This window comes from Daktulosphaira vitifoliae, unplaced genomic scaffold (genome assembly GCF_025091365.1).
Source record: "Daktulosphaira vitifoliae isolate Bord-2020 unplaced genomic scaffold, ASM2509136v1 Scaffold_5, whole genome shotgun sequence".
NCBI lineage: Eukaryota > Metazoa > Arthropoda > Insecta > Hemiptera > Phylloxeridae > Daktulosphaira > Daktulosphaira vitifoliae.
In genome coordinates this window covers 20,512,322-20,530,515 of record NW_026099576.1, presented here as the reverse complement: position 1 = coordinate 20,530,515, position 18,194 = coordinate 20,512,322, and the positions used below count along the sequence as shown (strand labels likewise).

At 25.3% G+C, this 18,194-nt stretch overlaps 2 protein-coding genes across 4 annotated transcripts; one reads left to right on the top strand and one right to left on the bottom strand.

Annotated features, from left to right (window-relative positions):
- Positions 1–615: 615 nt before the first annotated feature.
- On the top strand, positions 616–12,025 carry LOC126907601 (KH domain-containing, RNA-binding, signal transduction-associated protein 3-like). 3 transcript variants are annotated; one of them, XM_050688993.1, is made up of 8 exons: positions 616–722; positions 2,047–2,152; positions 3,319–3,431; positions 3,949–4,065; positions 7,188–7,334; positions 7,535–7,757; positions 10,857–11,010; positions 11,287–12,025. In XM_050688993.1, the coding sequence occupies exons 2-8, from the start codon at positions 2,107–2,109 to the stop codon at positions 11,294–11,296; spliced, it is 810 nt and encodes a 269-aa protein (XP_050544950.1). In that variant the 5' UTR covers positions 616–722; positions 2,047–2,106; the 3' UTR covers positions 11,297–12,025. The 3 variants fall into 3 exon arrangements, with proteins under 3 accessions (XP_050544950.1, XP_050544952.1, XP_050544951.1); XM_050688994.1 differs by lacking the exon at positions 616–722 and adding an exon at positions 864–971; XM_050688995.1 differs by lacking the exon at positions 7,188–7,334.
- A 2,336-nt stretch (positions 12,026–14,361) lies between these two features.
- Positions 14,362–18,013, bottom strand: LOC126907602 (box C/D snoRNA protein 1). The gene is made up of 6 exons (XM_050688997.1): positions 17,713–18,013; positions 15,755–15,936; positions 15,302–15,381; positions 14,996–15,168; positions 14,784–14,930; positions 14,362–14,588 (listed from the first exon to the last, which is right to left on the bottom strand). Exons 1-6 carry the CDS (start codon positions 17,727–17,729, stop codon positions 14,393–14,395), a joined length of 795 nt encoding a protein of 264 aa, XP_050544954.1. The 5' UTR covers positions 17,730–18,013; the 3' UTR covers positions 14,362–14,392.
- Between the last annotated feature and the right edge of the window lie 181 nt (positions 18,014–18,194).

Below are 18,194 nucleotides of genomic sequence, written 5' to 3'. Positions count from 1 at the left end.
TATTTGATCGATTCAACCAAAATTATAGAAAATCTGGTTAATTAAAAAATAAATTTGGATTTCAAAATTAATTTCAACAATTAATTTTTTTTAACTCTTAGCAATGATTTTTTTGTTAAGTTTGTTTAAAAAAACATTTGTCAATAATGTGGTATTACTTATTTATTTTTAATGCTGACACAATAAAATTAAAACCATTTTAAGGAGTGCGAATGTGAGTGTATACCAATATTATTTTTGAATATATTACTATGTTACAGAAAAAAAAACAAATTTAAGGTCACATAATTTTAAAAAAAAAATATTCATTTTGCAAACATAATTTGTTTGTTCCCCTCTCGGCATAATTTATCTTTGGTAAGACCAAAAATTGTATTTTTAATGGTTAAAATTCACATTTTGCATTATTTTATAAAATATTACCTTCAGAGTTTATTTTTACCTGGAATGCTTAAAAATTAAAAATATTAAGAGGACCAAAAAATGATGTAACTTAAATAATTTAAACATGCATTTTATAAAAAAAGGTTTTAAGAGAATAACTACGAGATAGCGTAATAATCGTTACCCGAGGGGAAGGTACGAATGCAATCCTTCTTGGAAGTTCAGTGCAAGTTTTACTTCTAACCAGAGTGATGTAAAAATTAAAAAAATATTTTAGTTATGTTATTTAACATTATGAACAGTTAGTGACGTTCTTTATTTGCGATTTTCCATTAGCTGTAAGTAAATGTAGAAGTTTACAATAAATTAATAGTTGCATAGTTATTTAAAGTAAAAAAAATATATAGAAAATTATATATATATATATATATACATATATTATATATAGTCAATTTTTCTAGATCGGATATTAATGTAGTTTAAGTTGTATTTCAGATACCTTATTTAAATTAGATATCTTAATTTAAATACATATATAAACTACAAGTGTTATAGACATGTGATAATCAAGAATAAGTGAAAAAATGGTGAGAGTGATTCTTTAATTATTAGTTGGTTATCGTAGTTATTTTCTTAAAACTACTCATATCTAAATATTCCTAGAGAGATAATGATGGACAATGAGCAAAAATAATTGGTGATGTGACTAGTCATCTCTTTAACGTTAGTGTTTAATGAAAGTATGTTAATTTATAGAAGATATTTGAAATATCTGATTTTTTTAGTGAATAGTACACACTAGTCATTTCATTAAACCTATGAAAAGTAAAAAACTACCAGTGAAAATTATTAGTTTACTTTAAAAATAAGCTTTAGATATGGGTTTGTTAACAGTTATTCATTAATGTTCCATTTGTGTTAGAATAGACCCTCATTAGTTAAATAGCCTGTAATTTAAAATGTAAGAATAGTTTTATTTGAAATGAGCAAAGAATATGTTTTGCAATTCAAGATAGAGTGTTCTTTTAACTGACAAATTAAAAGTTTTTGGGTATTATTGGGACTGGCTAGCCTACTGTACCTCGTTTCTATAATACAAGTGTACTAAAGTCATTAAATTAAGCTGGAATCGTTTATAAGAATACTTTATTTAATACCTATTGTGTTTTCATAAATCTATATTAAATATGAACATTTTTCATGTTAGTTATATGTCTCCTTGTAACGATAATATATAAAATTTTGTTGTGTACGACTTACATGACAAAATTTATTTTTATACGTATACTGCACATATATAGAACTCTGTAATGATTCTTCTTCTTAACGTTAAATATAATTTTCATTTTTAAATTAAACTTACTATTCTAGTAATAGTAGCGATCAAAATTTTGGATTATATATTAATTATAATGTATTTGTTTAATATTGAACTAAAAAACAAACAAATTTTTTCTTAAAAAAATATTAACATTATATTTTAATCAGCTTTAAGCTTCTTCTCTTCTTCATCTTCCTCGCCTTAATCCCAATTATTTGGGGCGGCCATTTAATCAGTTTTAAGCACTTCATACATTTTAGATATAGTATTGTCCAAATATAATTCATTTCAATAAAATAAAATTTATCTGTACAAAGAAATTCTGTGTGACTTTTTTTCAGATAATCTTACTGGAAAATTATTACATTTCTTTGGTCTAATAACGAAGTATAACACCAGACATGGAGAATTTAGGAATTCAAAAACTAAATTCATTGACTCAATCAGGTACTCAATAAAAGTTGGAAATAAATAATTAACCAATGATCATTAGTTATACCAATGTGCGTGTATATGGTTAGAAAATTAAAATAATCTCAATTGTTATTAGTCAAATTATTTAAATCCTAATTCTATTTATGCTAAATAGTAAAAAAAAAAATAACAACCCAACAACAAAAATAATAAAAGACAATTTAATTATTAAGATTTTAAGATACTTGAAAAGTATTATTGCTAATACTTTTAATAATATAAAATTTTACATTTTAATTAATTATCAAATTGAACAGTAAAATAAACAAAAATTATCGTGTAATAGCTATATGTTGCAAGTTTTAACTAATAACATAAAAAATTTTCATTATTTTGTTTTTTATGATTTCAAAAATAAAATTTACACTCATAAGTATATTTTCAAATTTATTATGTTATCAACTTGAAATGTACATTTAACCTATTCAAATTTAAGTTTAAGCTTCTGTATACATGAGTATTAGATAATACTATGAAATTATGTCCATTTTTAATATATTTGTTTTCCGTAACATATTTAATTTAATTCATATTAGCAATAATGACAAGAATTACTACCAGATCTCAATTTTCGATTACCATTAAGTATTTACCATAGCGTCAGGTTAGCGTGTTCAAATAAAATGTATATAAGTTTTCAACAGAGTTCTGTGCCTGGTACAGCATAACTTCCAAAACATTTTTGCTATCTATCCACCATTCTTTAAGCCGTAAAACCCTCGCACCTAGTATAACACGTTTTGTTTAGAACACTTAAAATTTAATATTCATACTATTATCTTAAAAAAATCTTATATTCTTTTGAAAACCCGACGACAATAATTAATTTTAAAACGCTATAATTTGTAAAGAGATATTTAACGAATTTAAGTCATAAAACATTTTATTTTATTTTTTATAATTAGTATTTTTACTTTTAAGTCGACTTTCATTTTTCAGACTATTTTTGATATCTATTCACATTCTATTAAGTTTCTTAGTTTTAAACAACGTCAACTGTAATACGGTCCAAGTTTAAGAAAGTCTATCTATAAAATTAAAATGCTTAAGAGATTCTTTTTCGAAACTAGATTCTTGATTTAAACCATTAATTTAAAAAATCTTGTTATGTTAAATAACTACTGTTTTGATTGATTTAGACATAAAAAATGAAAGTAAAACAGAAAATGTTCGACGGATCATTGATATAACACGTGACAAACCAATTAAGGTTTCTATTAAAGTTGCAGTACCTGCTAGAGACCATCCAAAGGTATGCACGAGGGAGACATTATTTATAATTAGACATAGAAAGTACATACTTAAAATTTGATAAGTGTATATTCAGAAAACACATATATGATTACCGTGTTTAAATATTTATCCTTCTTCAAGAACATTCATTCATATCATCGTTTTGCAGTTTTAATGATTTCCATCGCAAGTTTATAAACACAGAAATTATTAAATTTAATAATTAAATCTAAACACGCATATGATAATAGACGATTACTCTTAATAAAAGTCAAGTTCTTTATATTGTATATGATATGAAAAACTTAAGATCAATAATTGTATAATAGTACCAAAATGTATGTTTTGGGGTAATTTAATAAGTTTAACTTCTGATGGATAAAAAAGACTAAGCAATCCAAAAATATTAGAATTTCTAAATATTTATTTTTTACAGTTTTCCATTATAAAAGTAGTTTGTAGACGCAACTGTACCAATGACTTATAATTCAATACATTCACTCTATTTTAATACATTTTATTCTGTCTAATAACAGTTCAATTTTGTTGGAAAATTATTGGGCCCAAAAGGAAATTCATTAAAAAGATTACAAGAAGAAACAATCACAAAAATGGCAATTCTTGGGAGAGGATCTATGCGAGACAGAAGCAAGGTAAAAAAAGCCTTTGTTCAATATATTGGATTCTTCACATCTTTAATAACTCTTCTTACAATGACAAGCAATTATCGATCTCACTTCATGTGCACTACTACAAATTATTTACTCTATTATTCAATATCTAATCATGCATACTTGTGCGTGTATAATAGGTTTGCTTTATAAAATAATGTGGTGTACGGCAGACTGGTATGTTCTATACTTCTGATAGTGAATTAAATCCAAGCTCTTGATTCAAAACCAAGTATTGTAGCTATTATATACATTGAACATAAATAAACTTCGTAGCTTTTGTATTGAACTTTTTCATATTATATATATATATATATCAATTCTATTTATTATCAATGTATAGATTTTTTTATAACCTTATCTTATATTCTATTAAATTTTATAGCAACAAATTTTATACAGCATTATAATTGTTCTACTAAGTTTTAACAATATTTCAATTAATTTCGTTGATATACAATTACACTATAACATTTTTTTTTAGAAAATATTTTATTAAAAATATCTATTGTACATTTTTCTGTAAGCGCTAAATCATACACCAGAAAAATTTAAAGTTGTTTTAATCCTAGTTGTAGTTGTAATCATACATAATTTCATATAGAATTTCACATAGGACTAGTATATAGACATATAGACTATTGATACCAATAATATTTTCGAGGCTGAAATGATACTTCTTTGAACCTATAACTAGGTATTATGTCGTTTTGAGAATAGTATATTTTAATAGTAGTGAAATTGATTGCCACAAAAATATTTTATCTAATGACAAAGGAATTCAAATTAAACATTGCTATTTATGTTTTAAACAACATAATCGTTGTTAGTTTTACTCCAAAATAGCAATAATTTTGAGAACGAGATTGTAATCAACTTAAATATAGCTGTACTTTTTTATTTAGCATCAAGTTGTATTTCTAATAACTCATGTTTTGGAAATATTATTCTAAATTAGTTAAATTATAATTTTTTATTCCAAGGACGTTATTTAGGGTATATCAACTTGGGCATTTCTACCTATTGATGGCCGGGCCATACCTTGTTCAAGCGCGTTCCTAGTTAAAAATAATTTACAATAATCTAAGAAATATAGCAACAATGAATGTTGATTTGATAAAAAAAGACACTTTATATTTAATATATAGTTATTTAAAATACTTTATAAACCCGATTTTAACGATTCCTCTCTCCGCTATTCATAATCATAATCAGATACAATTAGTGATGAGCAGAATTACTCTTGTTCTTGCGGTCTTGGCTTGGTCTTGCATTTCTACAAGACCAAGAACAAGACCAAGACTTTAATAATATCAGCAAGGCCAACATCAAGACTGTACTCAATTGACAAGAACAAGACCAAGACTTTTTTAGCAAGACCAAGAACAAGAACAAGACTAGACTTGCAAGAACAAGACCAAGACTCAAAATGCAAGAATCTTGCAACAACAAGAATAAAACTGCAAGAGTATTGCACTCTTGCAAAAAAAAAAAAAAAATTGTTGTTGGTTAAAATCGTTAAGATTATTAATGACAGATTCGACAATATTAAATTTTACTTTGATTTTTATTGATTACGCGTATTGTTCAAATTAAATATTACCTATGAGCTGACGTTACCGATTAACTTAAAATTTTACAATCATGTTTCAAAATTTATTGTCATTCAATTGTAATTAATTAATTTTAAATAATTAAAGAATATTAAAAATAAATATTCCGTGCTTCAAACATTATGATAAAATTAGATAAAATTTTTGTTTACTTCTAAAGCGGAGACTGAAACTGGTTTTATAAAAACTGGTTATAACAGTTTTTTTCGGTTTTGTTAATCAAAACCAATAATTTTTAAAAACTGTGTCTATGAACAGAAAGCGATTATTATTTAAAACCGGTTTTAAAAATCGATACATAAAACCGGCGACTGGTAAACTCATAAAATAAATATATTCATGTTCATTATTCAATGAAAAAAATTAATTAAAATGCAAAAAAATTATCCGACTAGGAGAATCAAAATCGCGTCCCCCCCGACCGCACATCCGCTGCATTACCATTCGGACAATATCACGCCATCAGTTTTAAGTGAAAAAATACTTTGTTTAAATAACGTCTTATTTTTTTATAATTTAATTTATTTGTTTATTTTTTTTTAATACCCCAAACTATTCATAAAAAAATCATCCATATTGTTTATGCTAATATTAAGTTCTAACTTAAAAATCCTATGGCATAGAAATTAAATTTGAATTTACAAACTGAAGTAGATAACTTCGTTATTTAAACCTTTTAAGTAGAAAATTTTTACAAATATAAATGAATGCAAGATTTTGCAAGAGTATTGTGACAAGACTCACAACAAGAACAAGATTTTATGGGCAAGACCAAGAACAAGAACAAGACTAAATAAGCAAGACCAAGAACAAGAACAAGACTAGATTTGCAAGACCAAGACCAAGACTGAGTTAGCAAAGCAAGACCAAGACCAAGACTGAGCTATCAAGAACAAGATTATGACCAAGACTTTGACAGTCTTGGTCTTGTTCTTGTTTTGCTCATCACTAGATACAATGTAGATTCTTACTCCATTTTTAAATATAAAACATGTAACTCAAACAACTCGAACCTCAAAATAAATCTAATTATTTTGCTGATAATATTTAGATTTCTAACATAAATTACAATTGTTTGTATCTCTTTATTAACTTATCCTTATCATACGTTTGACGTTAGTTTTCCATTTTAGTGGTAATAAATTAGATACGCTAAATTTTAACAAGAGAAATACAAAAAATTCAATATTTTAAAAATATTGTTATGTCCTTAAAAGTTTCAGTTTAAAAAAAGCAACTTAAAAAGTGATGTAATCAATTTAGCCGATCTTTTTTAATGGATTAACTTATATTGGTTAATAATATAACAAATATATATAAACAGATAATTACAATTAGCTACTTTTAGAATTATTATCTTATAATTTGTAAAGATTAACCTATATGAAGTACGCAAAATTCTATTTATTGTAGACTTATTTTACATGATAATGTAAAAATTATTTCCTTAAAGCTCGATTGTGTACAAAAAAATTGTAATTTTTTGTTTAGGAAGAAAAGTTACGCAATTCTGGTGATTCAAAATTTTCACATCTTAAAGATGATTTACACATAGAAATAACTGCTTTTGCACCAGCTGCAGAAGCACATGCTCGTATAGCATTTGCACTGACAGAAGTTCGACGATTTTTAGTACCGGTAGTTACAATGCATAAATATTCTTACTCAAAGCAGTCTTATTGTAACTTAAAATTGGTCAACATTTTTAAAAAGTATATTTTTGAAAAATGTTCAAAATAATTAATACACTCATTTTTGAAAATATTTAAATAATTTAGTTTTAATAATGTTTTAATAAATTCAAATTAGTGTAAAAAATGAATCTGGATTATTTACAGGATTATAATGATGAAATTCGTCAAGAGCAAATGTGGGAAATGCAAGTAATGCAGACAAATGGTAATTCATGCGATGCGACAGATTCAGATACTGGAGAAAGTGGATTATCATTACATTCTGTAGATGATAATGGGCTTAATTTCTGTACCTCTCATTCGATTAGTGATTACTCGCCTGTACATACTAAACGTAATACTGACCAAACAATTATCAAATGTTCAGGTATAATTAATTTATTTTGCTTTGATATTATAAACAATATCAACGTTATTAGGTCTATATAAAACAATTTATATTATGCCGACAAAATATGTATGTCGTGTTTAGTGATGTAAACTTACCGTAAAAATTAAAAAAATATATATTTTCAAAGATCGAGAATATTCTTTTCAACTTTTTAGCTTCGATGAGAAGCCAGAAGGTATTAATTTTATCATGATGTGCTTATTTTTTTGTGTCTGTCACTACTTTTTATCAGCTCTCACTAAACCGATTTTTCTCAGCGATATGTCAAAAGATCACAAAACGTATCTAGTTGAAGATATTACCCTTAAAAATTGAAAAACTTTCCCTCGTTCCCTGTAAATGGAGGAAATCTCCAAAAAAATTACAATTTTATAAATCAGTAATTTTTGACATTTTTTTCGCTTTTTTTTCTTAAAACTACCATAACTTTTTCAAAAATGAACAAATCAACATAAATATTTTTTATATTGAAACTTTAGATATTTTCCTTTCCTTTGATATCATTTTTTTGAAAAATCTAACACTTAAACATCTCACAGAGGATATTTAAAATAGCAACTTTTTTACAAAACTCAACTTTTTCAACTTAATTTTTGAAAACGTTCCGAAAATACTACGTCCTTTAAACATATATCAAATTAAAACTAATGTAATGTACTATAGAATGAAAAAAAAAAAATCGAAATATAGATTGTCTTCATAGTGAAAATGGCTACCATATTCAAAAATATGCTATTTTTGTGTTGAAATTCTTGGTATTGTATTTTAATTTATATAAATATACCTTATAAGGAGGCTACACTGATTTTCATGAATATTATATAAGTTTAATTGATATTAATTAATATTTATTAATTAAAATATAGAATATAAATTTTTAAACTTATTAAAATATTTTTGCTTCTTTTAAGTCACAAAAAGTGACTTTAAAGTTTGAATTTGCTTAAATTGCCAATTTTTTCTAACAATGAATGTGACGAATGGTTGCCGAATCGTTAACACTTGTGTCTTTCACGCTTGAGGAAACTAGGTTCATATCCGCCTAAGGCAATGAAATTTTTGCATTTTTTCCTTAATTAATTTTTCTGTAAAATAGACCCGATTAGTGAATGTGCCACTAAAAAAATTTCCCAAAGGACATTCCCTGGAGCAGAAAATATTCCTCTATCTTATGAGAATGTTTCTTATAAAAAAAACAAAAATTTTATGTGAAAAACGTATGTCTGTATAAATACTAATACCTTTTAAAATACTGATTCAAAAGTTGTAAACAACAGTCACTTATTTTTTTTTGTATAACACTAGTCATATAGTTCTTTTGATCTTTATGGTGTCTAACAAGTCAATGATATCTTTATTTTTTTACATTTATAAACATTGATAAATGACTAGTGTTGATATAGAAAATTATTGTCAATAATGATAAAGATAAGAAAAACTAGTTATTTACACTTTTATTATCTATTAAATATATATTTAATATTAACGACACATTATATATGGTTTATGTTGTTTCGTATTGTGAAGTTTAGTGATACTAATTTTTTAAAGATACTATCTGGTACCACTTCATATATAATTAATCAGGTTATACACTGAATTACTATAAATAAAAGTAATTTGGCTATAGATAGGGACAGCTCTCTCAAATGACAATTAAAATTTAACGTTATTACACCTTCACCCAAATTAGTTTTCTCAAATTATGTGTATAATGCGTTAAGAAGATTATAGTCTGCAAATAAAGTACCTAATGTAACTCGTTATGTTCTAATTATAATAAAAATTGAATACATTTTTATTCATTGTATTCTTTAATAGCTATAAAGAATGACTGATTTATCGTTGACCACTAAATTTCTCCTGAAATAATAACTCCAAAAAAATTTTGTTTAGTGTTATTGATTTCTCGATGTATAAGAAATGAAATATTTTATATAGACTGATTGCTAGGTGCGGGGCAAGTTAATTGTGTCATCATGTATTTCTCTAAAGTGCTACATCTCCATCGAGGTATAAAAATATGCACAACTCCTAAACTGCATGAGCAAAAGTTGTTATCGATCAGTCATTTTTTTGCGTGTAAGATAGTTAATATATTAGATTGGTAACCTTGTAAGCGATAAGAGATAGACCTAAAAATATTTAATCACTTATAAACCATAAAATAAATAATAAAGAAAATAAATTAAAAAAATTCTCAAAATTATTATTATTTGAGGAAAAATTTAGTGGTCTATGACAAATCAATCACACTCTATATATTTCAATTTGATTATTCCCATAAAATAGTTAATCAAAGACATAAAAATAATTCTATTAGCAAAAATTTGGCCCTTTATAAATCTTGAATAAATATTTTTCTAAAACCATAATAATATAAAACAAATATACATTATTTTGATTCTTTTAATGTTTAATTAAGGAATACTATAAGTTCATAATAGCTAAAAAATTACAAAAAACAGTTATTTATGAGGGGAATAAAGTTACATTATTATTATGTTAAATGTATTTTTAAAAAACTTGGTTATCTATGCTTGTAATAAAAATATCTCGACTAAAACTAAATCGATGTACAAATCGATAAATTTTTGTTATAAATTTCAGATTATAAATCGTTTTTTACTAATTTAGTTATAAACAGGTATCATACTTGCTATTTATTGTGTTATTATCATAAATATACAATGCAAAACATATTTGTGGAACTTAGCTTTTATTTGTAAATTAATTAAACTATTTTTTCTTAAATAAATAAAATAGTTATAAATATTCTATAAAAATTTATTAAAAATTATAAGGTAAACTATAGATAATACTGAGTGTACTTAAATAATAAAAGTATTTTATAAAATATATCATTTGATGTTACTTAAAAAGTCCTCTTATCTATAATATTTTAAAGCAAAATATGTTTTAAAAAGACATTTTTAATAAGATAATTGGAGCGCCTACAATAACTAACTTATATACACAAAATAAGTATAGGGTACATAGTATAATAATTTAATTAAAAGCTTGCAATTTTTAAAAGTATTTTTAATAATTTAATATACTAATTTATTTTAACAGAAACTGCAGGACGAAAACGGCCTTTAATTGTTGGAGAATGTACCAAAATAACAACAAATCCGTCAAAAAGATCTGTAATGGCAATACTAGCAAGAGCGAGAGCTACTCAACTACACCGTAAAGAAATTGTTGCCTTTTCACCTCATTTTAATGGGTATGGTAATTAGTGTTTAAGCGTAAAATTATTAAAATAAAAACTAATATGCATCATAAAAAGTATTTGGATCAAAATTGATTTCATATTTTATATGGAAAAAAAAATCATTTAGATTAATGTTCAGTTATTTATTTTAATCGGAATGCGAGGAATTTAATACTTATAACTTTTGATACGTACACACATTATTTTTTATAAAGCCACATATTTTTGCTTTATCTATGAATAAGCAAAATGTTTTTTAATAATATAGCTTTTTATTATTTCTTTCAGGGTAGTTTGAATGAGTGTGAAATTACTATACAAACAGGGAAAAATCATTCATCATATAAAATAATTAGAGCGTTTGAATTCAAGTAGGTTATTTCTATTTAATATTTTAAATAGAAATAATAAGTGCATTAAACCCATCAGTGAATTAATGCACTGATGGAGTATGGTATAATTTTAATAATTTTTTTCTGAAGTTAAACTGTACAAAATTACTGTGAACAATTAATTAAGATTATAGACATTTAATATTTTATGTACTTGTAGTAATTTGTAGAGTAGTTTGAATTTTGGTAGTGAAATACAAGCTGTTTCTATTTGAATCGCTTAGAATGTAACAATGTTTTACCTAACAATAAAATTGTGCAAAATAATAGTATATAAACATTATATATATATAAGAACATAATTCTTTTTTACGTGCTGTTATATGAAAAACGAAAACTTTGAATTTGATTACTTCGAAATTAGGAAATATCATTAATATCCCTATAAACGACACCATTTAGATAATTTAATTCAAAACATTAATTGTTTAATATTTAGTTATTTTAAATGTATTCATCTATACTTTAAACAATAGTTAATCTAAAAAATCATTTATATATTATTTAATATTTGTGTCATTTATTTTGGATGAAATTAAACATTTCATGAAAAAAATTTATTTAAATGTTTAAGACAGTAAATAATAGTACTATAATTGCAACAAAGGCATAAAAAATATACAGAGTGTTCAGTAAGTCAGGAAACAGGTTTCTATTGTTCTCATTGTTACAAACAATGAGAACAATAGAAACCCGTTTCCTGACTTACTGAACACCCTGTATATAATGTTATATAGAATGTTCAGTAAATAAGGAAACGGGTTTCTATTGTTCTCATTGTTTGTAACAATTAACCTATTTCATTACTTACTGAACATTCTGTATATAAATAATTAAAATTATAGGTATTACATTTATTTATATAAATGAAAAAAAAATCAGTTTTACATCCTTCTATTTCCCGAACTAATATGCTACAGAGGGTGTTCTTCCTCTTTTACAAGTCAGGGAGTCGAAGACGGTTCTTGGCTAGGCAAATGATAGACGGACGGATATTATCGCGGGTTTACAACAGATACCAGACACTACCAATTGATTTATCAGTTAATAATTACTTTTTAAGATAATCCATTATTATGTATAGAGATGTCAACATAATTTTTTTTTAATGGTAGCATACATATTTAATTAACTTATAAAATAGAAAATTATTTGATTCAAAAAATGACTGGTCTATAACATCTATTATGGACTAGTACTTCGGATGTTATTTTCATTTTTATACTTCGATGGGACGAAGAGTACAGCCGAGAAATGACTAGTGATAAAAATAGCAGTACCTACCACTCGCCTTCAGTCATCGTTTTTAACTGTTAATAGCTTCTGAAATATTGGTCCAAAAGTTGTTTTCGACCAGTTATTTTCTTAATTAGATTGTTTCCTATTTTATAAGGCAAGAGCGATAATTACGTTTTCTCTGCTAGACAGCTTGACCGAAACTGAACAATATATTGATGAATATTATTTATCGTGTATGGGCCGCTTATAAAAACACTACCTAAATGCATTGGATATTTTTTTTTTTTGCTCATAATTTTAAATTGCAGAGTTATTATTAGTTTAAAGGCACACTGGAAATAATCTTCTGATATAATCATCAAATACATTATCGAAATACATCCAACTCATTTTATATTTAGTTCAATAAATTACAATTTTTTCTTAATGTGACCAATTTTTTGTCAAACAAACAAAAAATTAATCAAATTAACAAATATTATGTTGAATTAACAGAAAAAATGGTTCAAATAATGGAAAAAGTATTATTTATTTAACGAAATATCATTTGGGACATATATTGATAAAAATTTTATTTTATTTTACCTAGGAGTTTTTTCAGTGTATAACTCTTGGATTCTTTCCTGATATTAGCAACTGCACTTAAAATTTAAATAATAGACAAAAAGAATTGAAATTTAAAAAAAAATGTAATTTTTAAGTTAACAATAAATAAATAATATTCAAGTAAAATTTTAATTGTCCTTAAAGGACTTTTTTCTTTATAGACGTATCAATTGGGCAAAGATATGTAACTATTAGCATGTCATGAAAATATTACCATTCATGTTATATATAACATTTAGTTATTAACTTATATGAGTATTTTAAAAGTGGAAATTAAATCATTAAAAGAAATCGTAAAAATCGTAAGAATCCTTAATGAATAAGTTAATATTTTTAAAACGTCTGATATCGGTATCGATAAAAAACACGTCTTATCGCTAAAATTATGCCACGTGAATTGGGTGGTCCCATAGGAATATACTATTTTTATGCAGGTTCATCATTAAATTAGACTTGTATCTCCACATTGCCAAAAACGATAAAAAAAAAGAAAAAGAAAAACGAAGTATTTTTAAATAATAAAATCAATGGCTTCTGTTTCAATACCACTTGATTTTATATCTTAATACTAAAGTAATGTCTGAATGTGAGAGTGGGTGCTGTTATTATTATCACTAGTCATTTACCGGTGGTACTCTTCGTCCTGCATAAGTATAAAAATGAGAATAACATCCAAACTACTGGTCCAAAAATTATTATCGACTAGTAAATTTCTAAAATAGATCATTTTCTACTGTAAAAAATTTGATGAAACACTAAAAAAATTTTAATTAAAAATATTTGAACAAGACACATTACATTTGCATGATTTTCTTTATATTATATGCTAAAAAAATGACAACACACACTGTCCAGCAAACATTGTAGGATTTTAATGTTGTTTAAATTAAAATCATTTATTTACTAGCTTTTAACATATAATTATTTGTATTTTATTTACTGAGAATATTTATTTACACAATATTTTGTAAACATTTACAAATATTTAAAATGAATTGTAATTTAATATATATACATATATTACATTTTAAAATATTATATTACAAAAAAAATTGTTAGTTTAATTTATCTATGTCAGTAACTTGATTTAGAAAATTTATTGAACGATAATTATAATGAAGAAATATTATAATAGTATTGTGACATTATATATTGTGTCAGTCATTACATTTTGAAGTAAGATTACAATTTTTATTCATTGGTTTTCTATGAAACATTGGCTTTTCAAAATGGAGAAGTTCACTAAATGTATCTTTATGAACTGATAACACAACTAATATCTCAGGATATTCCAATATTGATTTATTTCTCAAATTATATAAAAGGGATTCTTCTGAATCAAGTTCATAATACCTATAAACCAATAACATTTCATTTAAAATTAAAATATTTTATTTTAGATGAATAAATAAATGATCAGTTTTACACCCTTCTATTTCTATTTATAAGGCTAAGCCAACCCCTATAAATAAAAAAGAATGTATAGAATAACAAGTTAAAATTTAATTAATAATGAAAAAAATTCTAAGAAGAAAAATAACATCTTACTTTCCATAAGGAGTTTTCATTAATAACATAACATCTTTAATGCCAGCTGATAAATAAAACTGAAGTTTTTCTTTATTTTTTTCATCATGAAATTCTGGTGTAAAATAATTTCTAGCTAAAATATTTAGTCTTTGATATTCAGGTACTCTAAAGTAAAAAATGATCAATTTTTTAACAAAAATAACACAATTTAAAAGTTATTTTAAGATTACTTATGATCTGAAAATTTTATATTAGTATCATGAAATATCCAATCAACTCGCCAAAATATTTTATTGTTTTTACCATTGACATATGATGTATTGTTTTTATTCATAGTTGAATTGGGTATTATGTGTAATCGTATATTTCGTCGTAAGCATTGATAGCGTAATTTTCGAAATCCCTAAAATTAAAAAAATAGTAAAATGTTTTTGGCAATATTTTGTATGAATGTGGAAAACACAAAATATTAATTATTATAAATGTATACAAAAGATTTTTGTTAGAAAATAATTGAAAAAAAAAAAACAACTTACTGGTAATAAATTTGAAATTTGTTGTGTTTTTATTTTAAACTCTCCAATGGCTTCAATAAATTCATTGATAAGTCTGTAGTCTATAAATGTAAAATGTTGAAAATATTTATTTGTAAATTATCAAAATTTACAAATAAAAAACCATTAAAAATTTTAAGAGACACAATGTAGATAGCAGTAACCCTTTACCTAATATTAGAGTTTATAATGACAAGCAGAAAAATTAGCTGTTTACCCTGGACCAATTATACAGGATTACCTAATTGTATAAGTCTTTAAATAAAAAAAAAAAAGAGAAATTCTACATTTAAAATGATTAAATGCTTGATAGTCTGTAAGAAAAAAAAAACAAATAAAATAGTTGTCTTGACAAATGATAAATCAGTTACTGCAATATACACTCCTTTTAATTATATATCAGATATAATGATATTTAAAATTTTAAAATTTTACCTTGGCTCATATCATTATCAGTAAACTTATCCAAATGTTTAAATCCTGTTTTATATCTTTTTCCATCGCATTCTAATTCTTTTTTATGGATATTGACACACACTAAACTACATGTTTTTAATTCACACCTAGGACAACAATATTTTGCTGGAGCATCATCACAAACTTCACAATTACCTAAACTGCACACATATATTTTTATAAATATAAATTTTTTTTACAAAATAGCTATATATATATATTGGTCATTTAGTATTCGCATTGCCAACTAGTTTGATACTAAGTTTTTATTCCTATTCTTATAGATTTAATACATTACTCTTTCAACGGTGCTTATAACTTTATGTTATCAACTGTCATCAAGATAATGCTTTTATTTTTTATCCCTCTAATCCTTTGTAATGATTTTTGTAACAATATATTACCAACCGTCATGCAAAGAGTTATATTAATTTCATTATTTAATTTAACTAATTCCTGAATGACTGTTATAATAGGTTATAAATATTCATTAAAATGTTATTAAAATAAAATAGTATAAGATTTTAATTTGAGAAAAATTGTGTTATGTTTTTGTATAATTAGTGGTATAAATTAAATTATATAAATTTATATAGAATACTGATACGATCACATTTGCATGTGCCCATATCTCTGTCTCCCATAACATCGTTGTACCGTTTAATAGACATATATATATATATATATATATAATTAACACAGTGACATACAGCAATACTAACAGGAGGGCGGACTGCACACATAAACACTTTTTGCAATTCACGGCCAATGTGCCATAATAAGATATCCCTATCGACAGTTGACCTTTTACCATCTTCGCGATCACTACTTGTCTAATAATTAACTTAACTTGCTACCCCGTATATTATAGTGTGTGTGTGTGTCGCCGTCAGCTCCCTGTTGGATTATATCATCTCTAGGTGTCCAGCAGGTTGTATTATCTATTTAATATTTTAATTGTTTAATAAATATTTANTTTTTTTAATAATAAGCGTTAGTGTTCTGAACAGTCCTCGAGAACACGGAGAATACTCTTTGGGGCCCCGAGACTATTCAAGAAGTCGACGACAGGGCCGGGCTTTTCATAGGAACCGCTTGGTAGCCGACTATTGAGAGCCCACACGAAGGAAGCTCCTCCAACGCTCAAAAGCTTGTGAATTAAGGAGTGTGGACATCGAAGACCCAGAGGTTCTTACTACGACACTAATGTCCCTCCAAATTTTTTTTTATTTTAAATATTTTTTCTTTTCCTACGTAGAATTATTTTGCCAAAGTTATTTTGTTATAAGGTCTAGGGTCAGACCTTAAGTGTAGGGGGAGCAGCTGATACGATCACATTTGCATGTGCCCATATCTCTGTCTCCCATAACATCGTTGTACCGTTTAATAGATATATATATATATATATATATATATATAATTAACACAGTGACATACAGCAATACTAACAGGAGGGCGGACTGCACACATAAACACTTTTTGCAATTCACGGCCAATGTGCCATAATAAGATATCCCTATCGACAGTTGACCTTTTACCATCTTCGCGATCACTACTTGTCTAATAATTAACTTAACTTGCTACCCCGTATATTATAGTGTGTGTGTGTGTCGCCGTCAGCTCCCTGTTGGATTATATCATCTCTAGGTGTCCAGCACTAGGGCATTTAGGGCATTTAGGCTAAACCCCTAAATAGCGACGTAACAATACTAAGATAAAACTTTTCGGAATGCAAAGGCATTCTCAGGGTTTTGTCTAAGTGTAGAAGCACAAGAAATTTTTTATTTCCTCCTTTATAATACAACTTCATTATATATTCATTTGTCATTGTAGCAGTTTTATCCCACTTTGAGAACATTCCCATGCTCAAATGATATTAGAAAATATAGTACCAATTGATATTGTATATCTATCACATAAAAAAATTGTTTACTAACCGATGTTTTACATCCATACTGTAAATGAACAAGACGAAAATACTAATAAATAAATAAAAACGTTTTTCACTTATTAATTATTATAATTACTTTTTTTACAAATTTAATTAAACATAGATCGAATTTAAATAAAAAAAAAAGATTTTGAAGTTGATATTGCCTAAAAATTATAATGTACTATAATTTATCGATTAAAAATAAAAAATTTAATTTATAAATGTAAAAATCATCTTAATTAACAAAAGTATTAAGAAAACTTAAAAAAAAACTTTTCTATAAAAAAAATCCAAATACACTCCTAGCAATTATATTGCAAATTATAGACAGAAATCGACTTTCTAACTCATATGTAAATAAAACCACGTGAAAAATCAGTATTGATAATACGAATACAGTGATAGGTTATCATTACTATTTTTACCATTACATTATAATATTTAAGTAGAATAATAATTATTCTATTGTTTAATATCATTAATTAT